Here is a 21,234-nt window from a genome sequence, read left to right on the forward strand (position 1 = left end):
CTTTGGGAAAGTGGAGGTTGGCAGCAGAGACACTTCCCCTTGCCATCATTACCCCTTCCTAACATGAGCGGCCTGCCCAGCACTGCCTTTTCTGCTCTGTGCCACACCAAGAAGAGGCGACCATACGAGGAGCGACTGGCTTCGATGAAGCCATGCCTTTAGCTGCTGTGTGCAATGTTTCCTCCTCACACAGTGTGTGGCAAAGCTTCTGCAACTGGCTCTGGCCAAGCTGGTATGGATGGGAAACCGGGGGATGTGAAAGGCTGAACGTACATAAAATAACCACAGGACACAGCTGACAGATAAACAAACAGCTCTCTTACACCAAGGCCTTTCTGGAGGAACAGCAGGTCTCCTGTGCTTCCAGGAGAGAGCTTATTCAGTGCTGCCTTCCTTGGAGGAGATGCAGTTGTCCAGATTTTGCCAATTATTTCTCCTTGCTGCCTGTTAGCACAGCAATGCCTGCCATACCACGATCAAGCAACCTGGGCCTGCAGGAAGTTTCCTTTGCTGCCGTCCATGCAGTTGTTTCTCTTTTAATTCCTGCGTCTTCACCGTGACATTTTGTGTTTTCCAGTCCAACAACTCAAAGAGCCTCAGCTGCATCACTGGGATGCTCATCACAGCCTCTGGTGGCACTGGGATCCTGTCCTCAGCTGCTGGACCCAGCAGGGCACACACTGCGTGCAGGGGACAGCCACAGCGTTTCCCCTAGAGCCCGGACTCCACCGTCAGCATTTCACCTTCTCCACAATAAGGAGTGGGGAGAACTCTCGTGTGGGCAGCTGCCATTTTAAGTAGCCTGCCACTCGCTGCTTCACTTGGCACATGCGCTTCCCTCTGCTGTGCATGATGCAAGGCGTTTCTTGTTCTGGGAAGAAACCCTGTTATTTCCACAGCGAAAACGCCCAGGGGACCACGCTGTGTGCTCCGGGAAGTTGCCCTCTGCTCCTGCCCTCAGTGCCCAGCTCAGAGCGGCCTTGCAGAAAGTCCCAGATGCTGAGAGCTGAAATCCTTCCCATGTTTGAAGCTGAGCTCAGCAATGGGACAGGCTCCAGTGCACATGGACAAGGGTTGGAGGTTTCCAAGGGGATGCTCCAGCTCCTGCAGGTTTCCCAGCCACCAGCTGCACTTCTCTGCTTGATAATTGAAGCAAACTCCCCAGCCCAGGGCGAAGGCACTAATTGCAAACAAACACCGCCTCCGTCAGAGCAGCTCCTGGGCAGAGGAACAGAAATTAGGGGTCTGCAGGCAGAAGGGCTGGTGCTGGCACGTGGCCATCGGGACAAGCAGCGCAGTGCTGTCAGGACAAGGGGCTGTGCCGGGGCAACTTTTTGGGGTTCCTCCTTTTCCTGTGCACTGCTCGCAAATTGCTGAGATGTGTCCGGCTGTGCCTGGCCTCTCCCCACCAGCAGGGACTTCGTTTGTTCATGGGCTGGAACCCACCAGGCGAGCAAGGGATGGATCTGGCATGGCTGGCCAGCCACGGGGAAGGACGGCATCGTCACCATGCCCGGGGAAACGCTCAGCCCATTTATCCTTCAACACGCACCTACAATTTTCCCTTTCAATCTCGCTCCAATCCAGCTGCTCCCTCATGAGTTACTAATATAGAGCACGCAACGGGGCTTCTCCCCACCCGGCCTATGCTCATCTATTTGACTAATTAGCTCGGTTTCACTTGGGGGGGAGGTTGGGGGAAGAAGGGATGAAAGGGAAGGGAGGAGGGATCCTGTCCAAAATCTGCCTTTCTGCTCCCTAACTCCAGGCTGGTCCCAGCTCTAACGCTGTATCCAATGCTCTGCAAAACTGGGGGGCATGCTGGCCCCTTCCCTCCCGCCCTGCCAAAACACGTGCCCATGGCAGCAGCAGGTGTTTAAGCAATAGTGCCCCTGCCCTGGGGAAATCACAGCTCCCGGCCGGCCAGCGAGGCGCAGCAGAGCAAACAGCAGAGGTTTCAGATTTGTTTTCCTCCTGCCCCCTCCCGCAGCCTGTCCCTGGGGTGGGTCAGGCACAGACGAGGGGTTTTGGGGTCATCATCCCCTGGGGGGCACCCCCCAGCACCAAAAATATCCACAGCCGGACCTGCGTCATGTGAGCAGCTTTATGAGTCCTTCGGCGGGGAACGAGTGGTTAATTACCATGTGCCACTGCTGTTAACCTCTGCAAATAAGTCTAATTATCGCAGATTAATGAACAGAGCACAGGCACATCCGACAAGCCGTCGCTGAGGGTCTTGCAGGGCCACATTTCATTATCTTGCTGCGCACCGCCACCCCGCCGCCCCCATGCTGTGCTCAAGCAGGTCCCTGCGAAATTCGGCCTGGCTGCTCCCAGCCTGCTGCACCCATGGAGGAGCCCCCAGCCCTGGCAGTGCACGGGCTGCTGCCAGCAATGCTGCTTTGTGCTGTCCCTTGCTGAGAAATGGGAGGAATTCAGCAAGATCAAATTTTGAATAACAGGTTTGTATTTTCTGCCTTTCAGCGTGGGTTATCCATCTCCTCTTCTGGATCTAATGGAAAGGGAGATGCCACTTCTGCCTGGAGCCATCCGACCACACCAAGCAACCGGATTCAATATGTGTGATTGCAAATACCTGGCTGAAAAATGGGATGCGCACAGACAAAAGCAGAGGGATGCCAGCGCTTCAGCAGCACTGCCAAGGCAGAATGGGAACTCCTTTTTGCAGGCTGAAGACCTAGATGGGTGCAGGCATGGTCCTACAAGGACGCTCACACTTCAAGGCCATCTCCTCCCATAGTTTTATCAGTAGCCCTGTGATATTTAGGTTTTGCTTTCCCTAGAGACCCTGGCTCCTGCAGGCCAAGAATCATCTGAGAGTCTCCTGTTTCCTCTGGGAAAGAAAAAACAAAATGCTAAAGCATGAAGTTAACTCTCATGGTTGCTGGAAAAAGTTCAAATGAGTCTCACAGACTAAGAAAGCAGACAAAGGAAAAAGAGAACACACTTCCGGTATTTAAAAACACAAAAAAACACAATCTTAAGAGAGCCCTGTGACAAGGAAGGCTGGAGTCCTGACACTCATGTGCTGGGGGCCAGTGCAGCAGCACCCCAGCATTGCTTGACAGAGCAGAGCTGCAGGATCGGGCCCAAAGAGGCAGAAACATCAGATGCCAGGGGGTGGTACGGGATGTAGTCTCAAAGAGAGCAGCATTAATAAATTACAAGATTTTACGACCATGTCAGGAAAGCTTACACTTCCAGGATCAAAATAAATAACTTTTTTTTTTTGGCTATTCTGGCTTATTTTCAGCAGTTGCTGAAGGGTTGAAGCTTTGTTATGGTTGCTTACCCAGCAATCAAAAGTATCCTTTCAGATTTGAACCAATTATCCCACACTCACCTCGACGAGCATCACCACCACGTGAAACTGCTGTACCAAGGCTCCTGTGCCAGCAAATCAATGGAGCCTCTTCTCGTTACCCAGCCTGAATTTAAAAAGTTGCTACCCCATCTTCCCATGCTCTGAAGTCAGGAGGGATTTGCCTGCAGAGAAGGGAAATCCGCGCCCGGGGACACGCTGCCTTTGCAACCGGCGCCTTATGGCCCCACAGAAGAGCTCTAGCAGCCTCAGCTGTGCTGGATTGAACACTTCCCATCATCTCCCTCGTGGAGATTTCACTGCTGAACAGCACAAAAACATCTCCGGCCGTGCTTTGCGCTCCGACACGCTGCCGCATGGAAGAAACCAGCAGATGCAGAGGAAGCTGAATGGGCAAATGAATGTTAAAATAATTGGAGCCACCATTTCCGACTTGATGAATATGTTGCTCAAATTACAGCTCTGCCTTGCAAACAAAACAAAAACCCCAATGAATGTAACATTAATTTAATAATAGCGAAAGTTGTAAATAATGTAACACTCATTTAAATGGTTGCTCATGCAAGATCTCTTGAGAGGAGTGTAAGGGACGCTGTAGTTTTGGGGACGGGATGACACGTTCTGTATAATGCAGTCTTTTATTCTTCGTCCCCTAGGAGCTGAGCGGGGGCAGAGGTGCTGGCAGCAGCCCCCAGCCCTGCCCTGGGGACCCACCTCCCGCTGCAGCACCACCAGGCCAGGGGGCAGCTTTGCTGCACCTATCTGTGAATAAATAGGGTACGCTTTTCCTCCCGCTGCGATCAATGCGACCATTCCCACAAGCCTTGTGTACAAAGCCCTCAATACCCCATTTCTCTCCTCCTCCTCCACGCTTCACACAATTAAGGTAAAATCCTGCTATTTTGTGTTTCCCAATATACCAAACATGCTTTACTTGTCTAACATACAACACGTTTAATGCACCAAACGCTGTCTCCAATTCACAACAATTACGGCGAAATTGCCTTGCTCTATTTACTTAAGGAAGCGATCTGTTGGATTACAGCACGCTCTGCCCCACGCATTGGCAAACCCGCATGCAGAACAATTTCTTGCAAGGAAGCCCCCTTCCTTCTGCACACATCTGTGGGACAGCGGGGAAGGCCAGCATTCAGATGAGCCATCCAAGCCGATTGGTGACAGCCACTACGGGCACAGGATGCTGCTACAGACAGCAGCAAAGCCCACAGCGGCTGCAGCCTCCCACAGGTCACATCCTCTGTGGGCAAGCTTCTCTCCAGGGCCTGACCTTCCCCTTCCTTTTCTTTTCCCTTTTTTCAGCTGTGCTGCGGGTTAAAGGCCATTTTGTTTGGAAAGCTGCACGTCTTTCCCAGGACTGTCTCCCACCTCATGGGCATCCCCTGGGGCAGCACTGATGCATCCCCCACGCCCCCCCTCCCTCTGCTTTGGCATCTAATCAAATACTTCTCTCCTTCACCCTCTACCATGAGGTGGAACTGAATTCATGGAAAAACAAGAAATGCCATCCAGGGCTAAGCTCATAATTGCCATCAAACCCAGAGAAAAACAGAACAGAGACATTCGATCTGATTCTTTGTCCCTTCCATTTTTTAAAGTTGCCCTTTTTTTTCTTTCTTCCTATTTTTTTTTTCTCTTTTTAAACTGCTGTAACAGCCTATTACCAGCACCTACAACTTCCTTTCACCAAGGACCTCTGGGTTTTTCCCTGCCTGCTTCCTCTGCTTTATTTATTGACATATTCAATAATTCAGAGAAATCTTATTTTAAATGCACAGGGCAGAACTCGCCCCCAGGTTTAAAAAACAAATCCTGTCACGTTTGGCAAACAGCTACACACAGAAGGCAGACATCAAACATATATATCCAAATATGCAAATTCAAAGAATCAATGGATACGGCATATTCTTTATGTTCATTTTGCATCCGGAAATAAAGGCTGGCGCACAACATCGGCATAACACTGCTGAATCGATGTCCTTGCGGTAAGGAGCATCCTACAAAACATGCCCCGTGAATAAGCTTTCCTCCCTCGGCAAAGGCCCGCCTGCTGCCACGGGGACTGCTCCTATGCGACCAAAAATGCTCCACGGAGAACTGATCAGCAGGACTGGGCTCTAACCTAACGTGACTTCCTCCTCCTTCCAGGCATCATTTCCGTGCTGGCTGAGGAAAGCCCCAAGGTACAGGGCGCTGAGCACAACTCCCAGCCCACCGAAGCGTGCCCTGCTCCAAGACCTCACTGGGCTGGGGCATGCAGGGCTGAAGCCTCCAGATGGACACCTGGCACTCACTTGCCCTCCGATCTGTATTGATCCTCTGCAGTAAATTTATCCTGTTCCTCTATGCTATTTGGAAGGTTACCGCTCCCTTTTCGCTGCCTGGAGTGTATTTATTTTTCACCTCTCCCATGCCCAGCACATCGCACAGCCTCACAGTTGACCAGCTCCCTCCAGCCATCACCTGCCATGTAATTGCCACGCTTTGTTTATAGATAATCGAGAAAGAAATGTAAACGCACAGAGATGATTAAGATATACACAGCTGGTGTCACCAGAAACTGGGAAAAATGAGTATCAAGGATGCATGAGAGTAGCCTGTGCTGCTTCACAGTGACTCATCTACGAGCGTTACCCTCCGCACGATGCCAAAGGCAAAGAGGCTGTATTGCAAAACCGCTGGTTTGTGCCTCTGGGATTTTTTCATACATTATCATTTTCATCTCGCTGCTGTCAGTTCTACAATAAATGTGTACATCAATACAGTAGTGGCAAGCAGGAGTCTGTTTTGAAGAGATGTTGGCATTGTCTTATAAATGTCAGCAGCTGAACAGCACAGGGCTCCGTCACCTGCTACCGCTTCTAGCGCTTCTCTTTTATTAAAAATACATATTGACAATAAAAGCTCTGGCTAAAAAAAAAGAGCCCCTCCCCTCAGCAGAAAGACCTTGCTCTGCTTGTCTTCGAAAATCTTTAAAACGTGCCCTGAGAAGTGACCTTACACATCTTCCCACCTCCTGTGTGCGCCACTGAAGTACGCTTTTAGAATCTGGCCGTAAAAAAAGAGGCTCCTGCAAGCATTTGGATAGCAGGGCTCCTTTGAGACTCTGTAGGAGCAAACATTGGAGCTTTCCAACTGCTGCATGTTGTCCAACCCACCCTGTGCCCATCCTGCAAGGCTGTAGCTGCAGCAGCGCTGTGTGGGCAGGAGCAGGACCAGAGCTGTTTGTCAGGGCTTTCATTTCCCTACCTGGGCACAGACAGCAAAGAGGCATCAGAGGCCAGGAGCTGGGCACATCTGGAGGGGATTTATCACACCTGGGTCAAGCGCCACAGATGGCACTGGTGTAGTTTTGCTATGACAGCAGTTTAAATGACTTTTTTCTTTTGGGCATTTTTTTAAATTGAAAATTATTTTTCAATGTGGGAAACCCTTTCATTTCTAAGCAACACAGAAGAGAATTAAATTTCAAAAGCACCCTGTGAAACAAAGGGGCTTTATTTTAAGTCACTGACTACAACCTCAGTATTTGAGTTTGGCTCTTTTTCACTTCTTTTACCAGGCACCTTGGGGAAAGAGTGCTAGTGATATTTTAGGAGAAATACTCACTGTACACAGCACACAGAGTGCTCAGACTCACTCCTATCTCAGGTGCACAGTGGAGATGCTGTTAAGCAGACAGCAGTTGTGTCTTCAGCTTACACCTGTTTACACCTCTGTACCAGGGAACAGAAAGCTGCAAGTCCCAACTCCTTTGCAGAAACTCCAAGGAAAATACTTTGCTCAGAAAGACAGAAATGTAAGCACCGCCACATAAATGCCAATCACCACGAATCTGAAACATCGGCCATTTCTAAGCTATCTGACTGCAAGTCAAATTGTTTTATGGTTAGAAGAGTGTTTAATACACTATGAACAGTTTAAAGTTAGCATTTCGTATTCAGAGTGATTAATGGCACCATATTGTATTTCAATTACTATGAGATACTTCCCCGTAATAAACGATGGCAATAATATTCACATTAAGTCGATAAAAAGCATCTTCAAAGCGTGATGTATAAGTGCCATTATCACAGCATAATTTGGAAGCATCACACAACAAGTTAGCAGCACCGATAACTGAGTCCCGGCACCCAGAGGTAGGCGCTGGTCCCGACACCCAGGGAGTTCAGCTGAGCGGTCGTTTCTCCCTTCCTGACCACCAGACCTCACATCCATGTGCCTTCAGCATCTCATGAGAGAAGCGCCAGGCCGAGGTACTGCTTGCGACAGCAAGATGCCATCACTTCTGGGTACAGCTTCATAATCACCAGACTGGGAGCTGATGAGCTGGGGACGGCGAACACGAACATCTTCGAGTCACTTCCTACGCGCTGCGGCCAGCACGAGCTACACGACAGGTCACGCAACAGCCCTTCATCCTATCTTCTTCCACACGAAACCTCATTAACTGGAAAGGGAAATTATTGCTGCCCAGATTGTTTTAACCTGCTTGCTTGCTTTTTAATTGCTAGCACTGATTTAACTCAAGTGCTCAAGAGCATACTGACTGGCAACAGAGCTGCTTTCTACAGCCTCACACCCCAGAACATAGCTGCATTCCCCATTAAGAAGTGAAAATTTAAAAAGAAGTGTTTGTTTTTTTTTTTTTTGATTCAGAAACAAGAAAATATTTAATTTTAACAAACAGTGAATTGTTTTGTCTTGGCATCTTAATTTCATTTCACTAAAATAAAAAGACACTTGGTTTAGATGTCAAAACAAAACAGTATACATCAAGATTAGGTATGGTATTAAATATCGTCTAAAGATAATGATAAATTAATAGCTTATGAACAGTATATTTCTAGTTAGTAGAAAATGGAATAAAATGAGCAGGTGGAAGTAAAACATTTTTACATCACAAAAATGACAATTTTGTCTCTATCAAAACAAGACATTTTGACATTAATGAAACAAAACGGAAAAGCCCAAATGATTCACTTTGACTTTCCTGTTGAAAATTATGTTCAAATTGACACATTCTCATGAAACACTTCAATTTCAAAAAAAAAGCTGCATGTTCTGATGAAAATTCACTTCTGCTGGAAACCTTTGCATCCAGTTCTGCTGAGGAGCTGGGACAGAAGGTCCCTATGGTTACACGTTGGCATCTCTGCCCCTCTGGTGAGGGATTCGGATCCCCTGCCCAAGACCACACACTCCCTCTGCTCAGGACAGTCCTGTTTCTGAGGTGAAAAGCAAGCAGTTTGTCTCCTCACTCCACAAAAACCAAGGCTCACCCTTTAGTGCCACCCCCAAGAAACGACGAGCAATGCACCAGTAATAGCGGTACTTCAGAGAACTCTAAGAAGCATTTAAAAGAAAAGAAATACATATTTTTCTTTGCGGGTCAGCTTTAATGCATCCAGCGTGGGGATCACAGGAGAGCATGAGAATCTCGGAGGGAGCCATTATCTGTAGATCACTGCCACAGCAGAACATAAAGGCCTCTCCTGAGCTATTAGAGGCAATTGTTTCAATAAGCATTCGTCCTGCAATCAATGCCAAGAAAAATGGTAATGCCCTTTCAGACTCCCTCTGGTCTAGTGGGGAAGGGGTGGCCCTGGGGGGTGAGGACAGGTCCCCAGGGACATGCCGCTGGCCTCTCCACGATGTCCTGGCTGGAGCTTGGGGCCTGAGCAAGGCCTGCTCCTGCCTGGGGCCATCTGGGTACCTTTGGCACAGTTCAAAGGGTTGTGCCAACGGTGACAGCTCCCTCCCTGCACAAGGACTGTGGCAACTCCACCCTCACACGTTGGTCATCCAAAGCAGGAGCAACACGTGCAGGAAAAATAAAGGGGCCGTGCACCCTGATGCACACTCTGTCCAAATCCAATATAAAGTGAAAGTTACTGGTGGAAAACAAGGAAACCTTTACAGTTTATCAGTCCTACACAATTAATGCTCATAATATAAGTTACCAATAGTATGCAGCTCTTCTATACAAATCAAACTTGTACTACCTACCACACAGCTGAGACGGAGGCTGAAGTAGCAGTAAAACACAGGCTGAGTGTCCAGGTCAAATCAGGCTATGCCCTGACCATATAAAACTTGGAGAAGTGAGGAGCAGCATTATTCATTTCTTTAAACACATGTTCCTACTTAAGTCAATGGGAAACTTGCCATTGACTTCAAAGCAAACCGGAGCAAACTCCTGCAGCAGTGACTCTCTTTAAGGAGGATGACTGTGCATCCCCAGTTTTGGCACAGGGCTCACAGCCCTGCCCGTTTATAAAGTCACGATCACGCTTAACACTGCAAAAGCTGGGGGACATTTTTTGCAGGAATATTCTGCTCAAATTCATCATGGCAACTGATGGACAACATACCCAAACGTGCACAGAATTCAACAGGTTCATAAAAATGATTAAAAATACATGCACGAAAAGGGGGAAGTCACCACTTCTCACCACAGGAAGACAACACCTGAAAAATGCAAGAGGGCAGAGGTTCAACCCCTGCATTTGTGCTCCCCAGTTGGTTCCAGTAAGCCCGGGCAGCGCAGGGTGGAGGAGCCAGAGGTTGGCGAGCTGGTGGCTGAGGTTGTTCCAAGGTACCGCTGCTGTATGTCACCTCCTGTGACGTCCAGGCCTTTTGCTGTGTCCAGGCCATGCAAGCCCTTGTGACTCCCCTGTCAAAACCCCAATGATGTCTTTCTGTGTTGCCATGGAAAAAAAGTGATCTCAGAGGCAGCCAGCGTTCGCCTGCTTCCAGGAATCTGCAAGAGTTTCTGGAGAGATGCACATCTCCCTCGCTCCTTCGCTCTTCCAAGGCTCTGCCTCTCAGTTTCTTAACTCTTGGCTTCAGAAATCAGCATAAATCCACCACACGCAACTGGCACCTGCCTTTGGCTGTACAGAGCTCCGTCAGGAAGGATTACGCCCAGCATCTTTACCCTCAGCTACCCATAAACCAGCTCTCAAGGCAGGGGACTGCAAAACAAGGCTCAGATCTCCTCAGCTGCTACTGATCACTTGTATCACCTCTTGCTTTCTTTCCTCAGAAAGAACAACCTCCCAGCTCACCTTCTGCAGGTATTTACCTCCCATTACAGAGAAGAGAAGCTACGCTGGTGCCCTCCATTTTATAAAATGATTTCCCCCACCCCTTATAAAACAATCTCATAACATTCCCCGTGGCTTTAATAATAATAACCAATTACTCACTGGTGGCAGCAATTGCTACGGGTAGAAAGGGCAGGGATGACAAACTGCTGACTACCCTGCTGAGCACTGCCCTGGAGGAAACGACAGCTCAGCAGAGCTCTCGTCTCATGAATCGACACGGGGAGCCAGGAGTTTCCTCCCATCACAGAGGGCTCCAAGGGAGCAGGTACAGCAGCTACAGGCCAGTCCCTGGGCATTAATCTGCCATTTGAGAGGATCCAGGTTTATTCTGGGATCTGACTCACTTTGTGACTTTGGACAAAGCTTTGTCTTTCTTGCATTTAACCCATGAGCTCTCGTATTGTGCAACCAACAACCCAGGATCAGTGCTGCTGCCTTTCTACCAGCAGCCAGGTATCCATCTGATCTGACCCCCTGTGCGACATGGGCCAAACGGGTATGAGATGCTCAGCAGAGCCCCATTGGTCCTCAAGGGAAATCAAAGCCAAGGAACAAAAAGCACGGTGGAAGACAGGCCAAGGACAAGCTCTCCCTCTAAACAATATCCTTCCACTTTCCTTTCAGCAGTCCACAGTTGCCTGGCTGGTGAGGGCTGAGCCCCAAGAAGAACTTGGCTGTGAGCAATTCTTCTTACGGACCACAGCTGCAGGGCTTTGGTCAAAGGTCTCTCTTCAGGTAGGGTTAGTGCTGAAAGATGGAAAAATGTGGGAAGCACAACTGGTGTTGGGATGGGAAGGGGCTGCCCAAGGGAAGAACCATTTCTGTCTCGTTTCATTCAACACCAGTCCCCAAAGAGACGCTCTTTAGGGGGAGAAATGCTGCAATACTCAGGTGACATTGAGCCAGCAGCCCGACCAACGAACCAGAGCAGGAAATTTGGCCTGGAGTTGAGCTGGGCTCTGGTCCTCACTGTTTGTACAAGGCTTGGTTGCTATTGTGAGGTGCGTGCGAGTGCCAAGCCAGGCATTTCGTTCTTTGTGCACGGGAACAGCTGCAGCACCTGTCTGCACCCAGCACGACCCGCTCTGACAAGTGAGCTCGGAGCCTTGATTTTCATTCCCTGCACTCAGGCATTTCCTCATTAATTCACACATCCACGCTTTACTGAGAGCCACATCTTCAGCAGCTTTTTGTAAGGAACGGGACTAGAGAGAAACCCCAAGAGGCTGTGAAAACAGCACAGTAAGAGAGTCTCACAGCTTCCAGCTGAAGACAAGCTTTGCTTTGAATGCATTGCATTTCTTTCATCTGTGACAAGACTAGAAAGAAAAAAACAGCAATGCTGCTGTAACCCCTGCTTTCTGGACAGCCTTCTCCTTTGCATAGACACCAACTGGCACAGGTATTCCCTGCAGTGCCACCAAAGAGCCACGCACAGCAAGCCCCCCGTGCTGGGTGTGCTACCTGTGCTGCAACACCAGCTCTTCTAAAAAGAGCTCTTGCTGGCTACAGCAAATACAAACCAACACTTTGTCCAGAGTAATGTGTGTAATAACACAAGCCAGTCCCCGGTTACCAGCTGCTGAACCATTCAAGTATCCTTCTGTTTTATTGTAAGGTTTCCTATACATTTCCTGAGTGTAATCCAGCTCAGTCATTAAAAGGCCACCAGCCCGGAGATTCCACGCACAAATGCGTCTCTCTCATGTCTGGTAACAGCCGCACAGCATCTCCCATGGCACCATTTTGTATTTTCACATTGCAGTGTGCAGCAGAGGGACAAAAAGCCACAGCCTCTGCCCAGGGCTGGCACTTCTTCCCACCCAACGTGTGAGGGAATGTCCTGCTGCCCTCGGCAGGACCATCAAGACAACCAAGCCACCACTACACAGGAACCCACCCCACCACACTTCCAAGCACACTTCCCTGGGCTGAGGACCATCTTTTCCTTCACACCTAGCACAAAGGGACCCTATTCCCAGGCCACTCTTTTGGCAGCATTGCTGCACTGCCAGCAACAGTGGCCCAGAAGGGTCTTCAAAGGGGATGCATCAGGTGGAAGCTGTAAGAGCCCAGCCTGAGCAGACATCCAAAACTCAGAGGTCTTCCTTGCAGCTCATTATTATTTATTATTTGTACTGTAGAAATACCTGAGAGCCTACTAATATGATCAGAGACTGTTTATGTCAGATGCTGAACACCGGCTGAATAACAATGATAACTGCCCTTGCAAAGAGGTTCAGGAACACAAAGATCACTTTGGGCAGGAGGCGGAGGTCTCAGCTTTGCATGTGCATGCGCTGACCTTTCTCATCCCCAGAGGCTGGAAGCAGAGGTACAGCCAGGAACTGAGAACAACTTCACTCCTCTAGTGCCAGTCTACTCTTATATGATTTACAGATTTGTAGCAGAATCTGGAGGGTAAGGGGAGTGAAGGGAAGGTTACACAGCCACATCACTTTTCTGAGAAGGACAGACAGGCAGTTAAAGGTTCAGGACTCATACGACAGAAGAATTGGTTAGCTCCAGATGGGTTCAGAGCTCTCAGTAGGACCCAAAGGAATTCACATTTCCTCCCACTAATGCTGTGGTCGTACCTACTACATGCTGCTGGAAGCTTTGACCCACCACCATACTGCTCTGTGCACATCTACACTACTCGCCTGTACAGCACTGCTTTACTTTCTTGCTCTGCAAACTGGGAGACAGATTGATATTGATGCAAACAGCCACAGTTCTAAGATATAAGTGATAGTAAGAAATACAAAACCTTACAGCATGTGAACCAACCACAGCAGATGAAGACTCCTTCCCCAAACTGAAAACTCAATTCTGTTAAGTCCTGAGTGTGCTCAGTGTCCTTTCAGGACAATGGGGGCCAAAAGCCTCCAGGTCAGAACCAGATCAGGCCTGTCCAGCTATTATCTCAACTTCCCTTAGAGCATCAGACTTCGTTTTTCAGCTCAGCCCAGAGAACTGGGCTAGCTGTGTACCACCTCTCTGCATCTTCCAAACATTTCAGCAAGTCGCAGCAATGGTGAAGTTTGGAGCAGTCCTAAAAAAATCCTTTTACCTTCCAGCTTGTTCTCTTTACCCATTTCACAACAAATTTGTGCTAGGGCTGAAATGCTGATCCTTACACTTCCCACAGGTCCAGCTTTCGCCCTTTACCTGAGTGTTGTACAGTCCTTTGTGCCCTTGAGCCCAGCAGTGTAGTGGCTGTGCTCCTCCTCCACGTTTGATTGCGTTGCTCTCTGGTGGGTGGCGTGGTTGGGCCAGAGCAGGGAGAGTGGCTATCTGCCAGGAGTAAGGTCAGCACAGCCTGGAAAACAAGAGCATGGTACAAATTGCTTCCATTACCTTTGGGTTAGCACAGGTATGTGCTACCCCAGATGCTGAAGCGAGAGTGTTACACCCAGTGTATCACCACATTCATTTTTTGTCCAGACTTTTCTACTTCTGCACAGCAATAACCCCATTCTGCTTTTTCGGGTGACCTCCAAAGCAGAATATCCAAGACAATAAAAATGCAATGTCTGCCTGGAAACCACCCAGGCAAGCGGCCAGATCTGTAGCCCAGCTCTTCACCTCACGGCTCGCAGCCAAAATCCTGCCCTCAGACAATTCCTCCTGTAGACAGCCAGAGCAGCAGACCAGCATCTGCCCACCGGATCCAGCCATCAGTTATGGTGCAGCCTGGACACAGGCAGAGCTCTTTGCTGGGGAAAAGCAGCTGAGCTCCACCAGAGAACAACCTTCACCCCGAGGGGGAAAGAGAGGCTGCTCCTACAAGCGCATGCCTTCAGCAGAAAGTTCAAGATGGACTAACAGAAAGATTTTAAGTGACAATTCAAACCAGAGCTACTTGGTGGCAAGCAGACATGACTCTTTATCACAGTAGAGGGGATTCCTGGGCCGTCTGCACACAGTAACTCATAGGTGCACAGATTTGCAACCCAAAATGACCAACCCACAGCTCATACAGGCCACTTCTCTCACACCTGCGTTAGAGCAAAGGCTTGCCAATCAGAGAGCTAATTAAATGAAAGGGTAGTATGCTTAACAAGGCCAGAATTACAGTACCAAAATGTTTTTCAACCACAGGAATCACAGAATTTGAAGATAGAAGTGTATGCTTAAGTAGCTTGCACCATAAACCTTTATTGCTTTTGTCCTGTTGCCTAGCCGAGGTCAGAAGCAGTCTCTGCATATGCATATGGCCTTATTCTAACAAGCTCTTAAGGAGCAATGCTTTTAGAAGCTTTTTCTGAAACAGGTATTTCTTGCGTAAACCTCTGGGTACAGGAGCTGTGCTACAACACCCAGGTGCTGCTTCTTACCAGCTCTGACCACCTCAGATCAGTTCTCTCCTCCGTCTTCAAGGTGTCCCAGGAACGTGTCACTGTGCCAGCCCGAGGCATGCCTGGAATCGGTAACGACCGCCTGCAGGACCTTCAGCAGCACACGCTGCGCTGACCTTCCCTCTTGCCTTCCCGCTAACATGCGCATTTCCACTTCTGTGGGTGTACTGATGAAAATGATCAGTTTATTATTCACATCCAGTCTCACACCCGGCTCTTCTGCAAAGCTGAAGGTGGGCCTGCTGGAGACAACCAACGGCTCCCGAGGCGAAGGGTGAGAAGCAGGCGTTCCTCCCACGGCCAGCTGCAGGTGAGCTGCCCCCAGACCACCCTGAGCCCTGGCCTAGGGTTCAAAACCATGCATTGACCGCCACCAGCTGCTTCCGTAACTCAAGTGTCCACACAAAAAGCACTTCTGCACAGCTGAGAACATTTAGTTGAAAAAACAGCCTCTGACCAGTCTCTCCCAATTACTGTCTTTTGTAACAGCTCCATTTCCCTCTTCCCCACCACATTTTGACTCCCCAAATGAGGGTGTGGTACTCGCTCTTTTTATATAAAACAATGTACGAGCGGTGTCACTCAACAGCACCTTGGAGGATCTGTGGCTTGGTACAGCCACAGTGTGGGCAGCAGGAGGCTTATTCTCAGAAGCCTTCTTCAAACGCAACGTTCAAAATTGTTAACATGGGCCCAGTCTTGGAAAAGGCAATTTGTCTTCATCACCAGGAAAGAAAACATACCATGAACTAATTAACGCTGATGAGTTTTGCTGCCTCATATTTTCACATCAATCCCGGCGGGACACCTGGGACAAGCCATGAGTGCAGTAGCAGCACTGCACCAATTTGCGCCAGCTGAGGCCAGGCACTCACCGGGCTGCGGGGGTAGGCAGCGGCAAGCAGACATCTTGGTCATAGGGAGCAGGGAGAGCGTGAAGCAACCCCTGTGAAACCAGATGGCCTGGCAGCACCTGCTGGGGACACACCAGGCCCCGTGGGTGTTGGTAACGGTGATAGGTGCCAGACCAGCAGCCTGGTAGCAGGATACAATCACGGCCACAGGGTTGGTGGCACCATAGGGCAACGAAGACAAGGGATTTATGGCACTACTGAACCCGTCTTTTAGACGACCACATGCTCCGTGCCCCCTCCGAACACAACGAGCCCAGCACCACAGCAGCTTTGGGAGCACCACACACCACAGCGACCACCTGAGGCCGCACGGCCAGCCCCAACCACAACACCAAGGGGGCAGCACCCCGGGGGCAGCGTCCACGGCCCCTCGCTGCTGAGCTCGCTGCTGAGGGCGCCCCACGCCGCGGGCCCGCTTCCTCCGCGGGCGCGGAGCCCCCGTGCCGTCCACCGCCGCCCGCCCCCGCCGCGCTCTGCCGCCGCCGCGCGCCCCGCCGCCCCCTTATATAGCACCCTAAAAATAGCTCGCCGCGCGCCGCCCCGCCAGCCGCGGGCGGGAGGCGGGAGCCGCGCCGCCGCCCAATCCCAAGCCAGGCCCCGCCCCTCTCCCCGCGATCCCGCGCCGCCATTGGGCGGCAGTGACTTCAGGCGCGCCTCGGCCCCGCCCCTCCCGCCCCGCCGTTTGCCTTACATGGTCACGCGCGGCCTGAGTGGGCCGCGAGCGGGGGCGGGGCGGGGCGGCGGGGGCGGGGCCTGCTCCTCTGAGGGAGCCGGCGCTGGGGGCCGATGCGGGCTCCCGACAATACGGGGGGGGGGCGCGGGAGCGCGCATGGCCGCGGCGCGGGGCTGCGCGGCGGCGGGCACGAGCACGAGCCCCGGTGCGGCGGCCGCGGGGTGCTCGGTGCTCGGTGCGCGCCCGGCCCCCGGCGCTGAGGGTCCCCCTGCCTCCCTCCCTCCCTTCCCCCCCTTTCCTTTTATTTTCCCAAAGTGTGACTGAAACACAACAAAGCCCCGGGGCCGCCGGCTCCACCATCGGCCGCTTTTCCTCTTTTTTTTAAATTTTTATTTTATTTTATTTTTTTTTTATGCTCGAAACCAGCCCCCCCCCCCCCCCCCCCCCAGCAGAGCGCACAAACACACACACGGGCAGAGAGCGGGGGCCGTGCTCAGCAGCAGCATGGATGTCCTGGCTAGTTACAGCATATTCCAGGAGCTGCAGCTTGTCCACGACACCGGCTACTTCTCAGCGTTGCCATCCCTGGAGGAGAACTGGCAGCAGGTGAATCCTTTGCATTGCTCGGGGGCCGCCGGGGCGCCCGGTGCCTCGCGGCCGCGTCTCCGCCGTCGTCTCAGTTCTTGTTCCTCGGTTCAGGGTTGGTCGGTTAGTATGGTTTTTTTTGTCGGTGGTTTTTTTCTTTTTTTTTGGTTTTGTTATTATTTTAAATTTTTTTTTTTTTTTTTCCGCGTGGGTAGACCGTCAGCTGCCTGGGTTTGCCCCCCCCCCCCCCCCGAGCGGCACCTGGGGGCCGCTGACACCCGCCGGGGCTTTGCTTTTGTGAGCACCGCTCTCCTCATCTCGTTTTTCGGCTTAGGTTTATTTACTGTTTTCTTTCTGTTTGGTCTTTTAAGCAAGGCTGATCACTTCCAGCCAGTGCTGACAACCGGCATAGATCGTCTCGTGTTCAGGTGTTTCTGTCACCAGAAACCAGGCAGAGGTGGGCAGATGTGTGGGAGCACCAGCGAAGGCTTTAGGCTGAATCCTCCGACTAGGGGGCGAGCGATTTTTTTTTTTTATTTTTCATGGTTTCCCTTTTTCTGGAAGGTGGGGAGAAGCGCACACTGGCTGTACCGTCAGACAATGCCGCCTCAGGCTGGTGCCCGTCAGCCCGCGTGCTCGGAGGCTCCGTAGGGTTAACGCGCAGGCAGAGCTGGGGGACTTCTGAAGGGGGAAATCAAGTACTGCCAACGTGTTAAAATGACGATCGGTGAACGAATAACACCCAGGAGAAGAGTAGGTGACAGAAAGGAGCTGTACAAACAAACTGTGTGCCCAAATGCCCAGACCTGTGAACAGCTCTCTGCTGGGATGCCGAGGGAAGCGACGTGCTCACTCCCGGCCGCAGAGGCAGTGCTGGTTGCTGATGTGGTTTTCTGGCAGAGGGGATGTGTAAACTGGTGTCTCTTTAAAAGAAAAACGAAACGTGCTGGCTGGTAAGAACAGGAGTGTGGCTGGAATGACATGTGCGAGCGCGCTGCCCGGCCCCACAGCACTGTCACTTCGGGAACGAGGAGCCACTGGGCTGCGTCTTGCAGGCACTCACGGGAGTCTTGGCTAGCATAGGGGCAATGTGTGCTAGTTCTCCAGTAAGTGACAGCTTGGGACATTCATTTAATGCTCCTTGCCGGTGTGTGTGCAGGCAGAAAAGCAGACGGTCGCTCGGCAGGGGCTGTAGCTTTGTCATCCACTGGACTGTGGCTGGGTCTTTAAAGGTTCGCCCTGGTAAAATTGTTTTGGCTCCAGCCTTGTGTGTGCATGCACACCTGTGAGAGGTTTACTGACAGCCGCGGTGTGAACACGTTTGGGATTTCATTTGCGAAATAACCGATCCAACTTTGCTTTCTCCTCCGAGGGGGTGGGGATGCTTTTTGTTATTAATATTCAGCTCGCACATCCATGGTGGTCACATCTGCTTTCCTTTTATAATTTTAACATGCTAATTAAACTGAAGAGGTTGATATAATTTCATTAAGGAAAATAATTTCATAGCATCGCTGTTGTTGGATCAGTTGCATATTAGTAACAGCCCAGGCAGTCCAAAGCGAGATAATCTGTTGACATAGCCAGCATGCTCTAGGCAGTACTGTGCGTGATACTCTGTCTCCTGCTGCCTTCTTTTATGTGTGGAAGAGCAGCAGCTTGGTTTATACCGTGCAACGTACCTACCCGAGCCCCCTCTTACTGACAGAGAATTTAAACTTAATACTCTCCCGGTTAAACCCCACTGACTCTCCGCATATGTTTGGAAAGGAAAAGTTGGAAATAATTTATTACATTTTCCCTTCTTTCCCCTCAGATCTTCCAACCAGTGCCCGATGTTTCATAATGCATCCTGTATTTGCAGTTTGATTTTCTCCCCTGTTGCTGCCCGGACCCTCCTTGCAGACAACAGGGGAGCCGACCCGGTGGATGACTAGTGGGAGCAGCCGAAGTGGCTGCACAGAGCGTGCTGGCACGCAGGCTTGGCAGACCCACTGACACAGAGACCCCGATTTCAGTCTGCTGAACTGCTTGCAAATGTAGCCCAGTGTTAGGGATTTGTTCACTTCAGGCAAACCATAGCAACTTGGGGACACAGGGCACACACGTGTGCATGTGTGTGTACCCGAAGGTATCCCTCAGAGCTGTCAGGGAGCGGTCAAGACCCTCGGAAAGACAGCTGGCAGGGCAGTTGCCAACCCCTGGGGGAAGCACTGGGGTAGGGAAGCAGCAGCTTTAATTCGGGGTGAAGGTACTTGTGTCCGCTCCCAGGAAAACACCTGAGCTCCTTGGAGGCTCCAGAGCAGTGCTCCTGGCAGCAGCCAAGCAGTGTCCCCCAGAGATTGCTTCAGAGTCTCTGAAATGCGGGGAAGTAGTTGTGTGGGTCAAGAGCAGGCTTCCTTGTCTGGCTGTGAGCTCAAGTTCTTTGTGATAGCAGGCTGTCTGTCCTTGATGGGGAGAGGCTGGCTCGTGCCAATTGCTGCTGCTAGGTTTGGGGGCTCTTGTGGTACCATAAACGATGCAATTGCCCTGCTGAAAATTGTAGAGTGCCTTGGGGTGAGCGTGTTGCCACAGTCCTGTCTGTCTTCCTCTTTTCCTGAGTCTGGACCACGCTTTTGTAGCTGCTGGCCGAGGACTACCCAGCTGGGGCAGTTGCTCATGTTTCCGATTGGGAAACAGCCATCACTCACAGAGGGCACTGACAGCACAGGCAGGTTGCTAAATGCTTGCGTGCGGTCAGCTGATCCTCTCTCCCTTTTTCCTTCCTACTACAAGAGAAATGTGAGCAAGTTTGGCATTTACGCTTTTACCAATCAGCACTGGAGCTGGATGAGAGCAGCCCAGCAATATGTGTAACACAAGTGGATTTGGGGGAGGAAGAGATTGTCATCTCTTCTGTAGGTTTCCTTTTCAGGAGAAAAATACAAACAAAAGACCTCTCACTCCATCCTGGACGTAGTTTACATAGTAAAAGTGGCAATACCTGGAGTGGAAGCTGGAACTGAATCCATGATGCATTTCGTGTTATTTTTAAAGCATGTGTTGGTGGGCTTGGTTTTCAGGCAACAAAAGCTTAGCTTTTCTATGTCAGCTCTGAGTGTCCTCCTTCAGGTGAAGCGCTCTGGAGGTCAGGAGGGTTTCTTCTTGGAGTGGAGAGGTCAGGATCTGATGAGTAGCCCACAGCACAGCTTCATCGGGAGGGAGAGAACTTTGTTTGGTCTTTTCCAGCAGCCTCGCGCAGCCATGGCACTACGAGAGATTAAAAAAAGGGGTGGGCTGGGCATTGAAAAATCCGGCGCTTGCTGTACGCCAGCTGGCTGGTGTCTCAGTATCTGTCTGCTTCTGCCTGGCGCTCCGTCCTCGCCGTGCTGTGAACCACGTGGACTGCTTGCCGTCCCCACTGCTCTCCGTCCCCACGAGCTTGCTCGGCGATTTATAACCTGCCCAGGGGAAATCCCAGCCCCTGTGTGGCTGCGGCCGTGCAGCGTGAGGAGCTGTGGTCCCACGCGCGTTGCTCAGGGGTAGGTGTCTGACGGGGTGTCCCCGGGACTGGGAGTGGGCTGCAGGGAGAGCAGCATGAGGCTGGGAAGTGCCTCGTGGCTCTGCCGAGGGCTGGTTTTGGGGGAGGTGGTTGCAGGGAGTGCAGCCCGTGCAGCTGCACGTGGTCCCACTGTCAGCGTGCCACAGAGGAGCCGGGGCGAGAGCTGGCAGGGGCTGGGCTCGGGGCTTCAGCCTGTTCCTCGTGCTGGGCCCTCACAGCATCATGTGAGGGGTCATTAAAAGATCAACAGCAGAGGGCATCTTCTGTAGTCAGATTTGTCTCTTCTAGGTGCAACACTTCAAACCGCCCCTGCTATCCCGTGCCCTTGGAGGGCTCTGTGTGTGCTCAGAGGTGTGATCAGGAGGCATCTGGGGGCTCTCCTCATTTTCTGTGGGGGCCACAGGGCAGCCTCTAGCACAGCGATCCCTGTGTTGCCAGAGCACAGCAGCACCAGGAGGAGGTAGATGCACAGGGCCGCTGTGTGTGCAGCTGATTCAGCAGAAGTATAAAATCAGCAGGGTTTAAGTGTCACGCTCTGGCTTACACTAAAAGGCAGCCAGCCTTTCCCACATGTGTCACAGGGCAGAACAGTCCTTATTGGTGGGAATAGCCTTGTATCATTTGCTTGATAACCATTGCCCGATAACATTTCCTCTTGCCTTGGCTGACTCAGTTGCTCTCAGCTGC

The 21,234-nt window shown here is 51.1% G+C and overlaps 1 protein-coding gene and 1 long non-coding RNA gene across 3 annotated transcripts in view; one reads left to right on the plus strand and one right to left on the minus strand.

Annotated features, from left to right (window-relative positions):
• Positions 1–710: 710 nt before the first annotated feature.
• Positions 711–16,220, minus strand: LOC118243130 (uncharacterized). The gene is made up of 3 exons (XR_004777203.2): positions 14,814–16,220; positions 13,645–13,795; positions 711–1,218 (listed from the first exon to the last, which is right to left on the minus strand). It is a non-coding gene; the product is annotated as an uncharacterized LOC118243130 (long non-coding RNA).
• A 349-nt stretch (positions 16,221–16,569) lies between these two features.
• KLF7 (KLF transcription factor 7) overlaps positions 16,570–21,234 on the plus strand; it is a 55,351-nt gene continuing 50,686 nt past the window's right edge. The window contains exon 1 of one of the 2 annotated variants that reach the window (XM_035568353.2): positions 16,570–17,027. In XM_035568353.2, coding sequence (XP_035424246.1) covers positions 16,926–17,027 — 102 coding nt within the window. In that variant the 5' untranslated portion in view covers positions 16,570–16,925. Of the gene's footprint in view, positions 17,130–21,234 lie in introns of both variants that reach the window. The other variant, XM_035568345.2, reaches the window with a different exon arrangement.

This window comes from Cygnus atratus, chromosome 6 (genome assembly GCF_013377495.2).
Source record: "Cygnus atratus isolate AKBS03 ecotype Queensland, Australia chromosome 6, CAtr_DNAZoo_HiC_assembly, whole genome shotgun sequence".
NCBI lineage: Eukaryota > Metazoa > Chordata > Aves > Anseriformes > Anatidae > Cygnus > Cygnus atratus.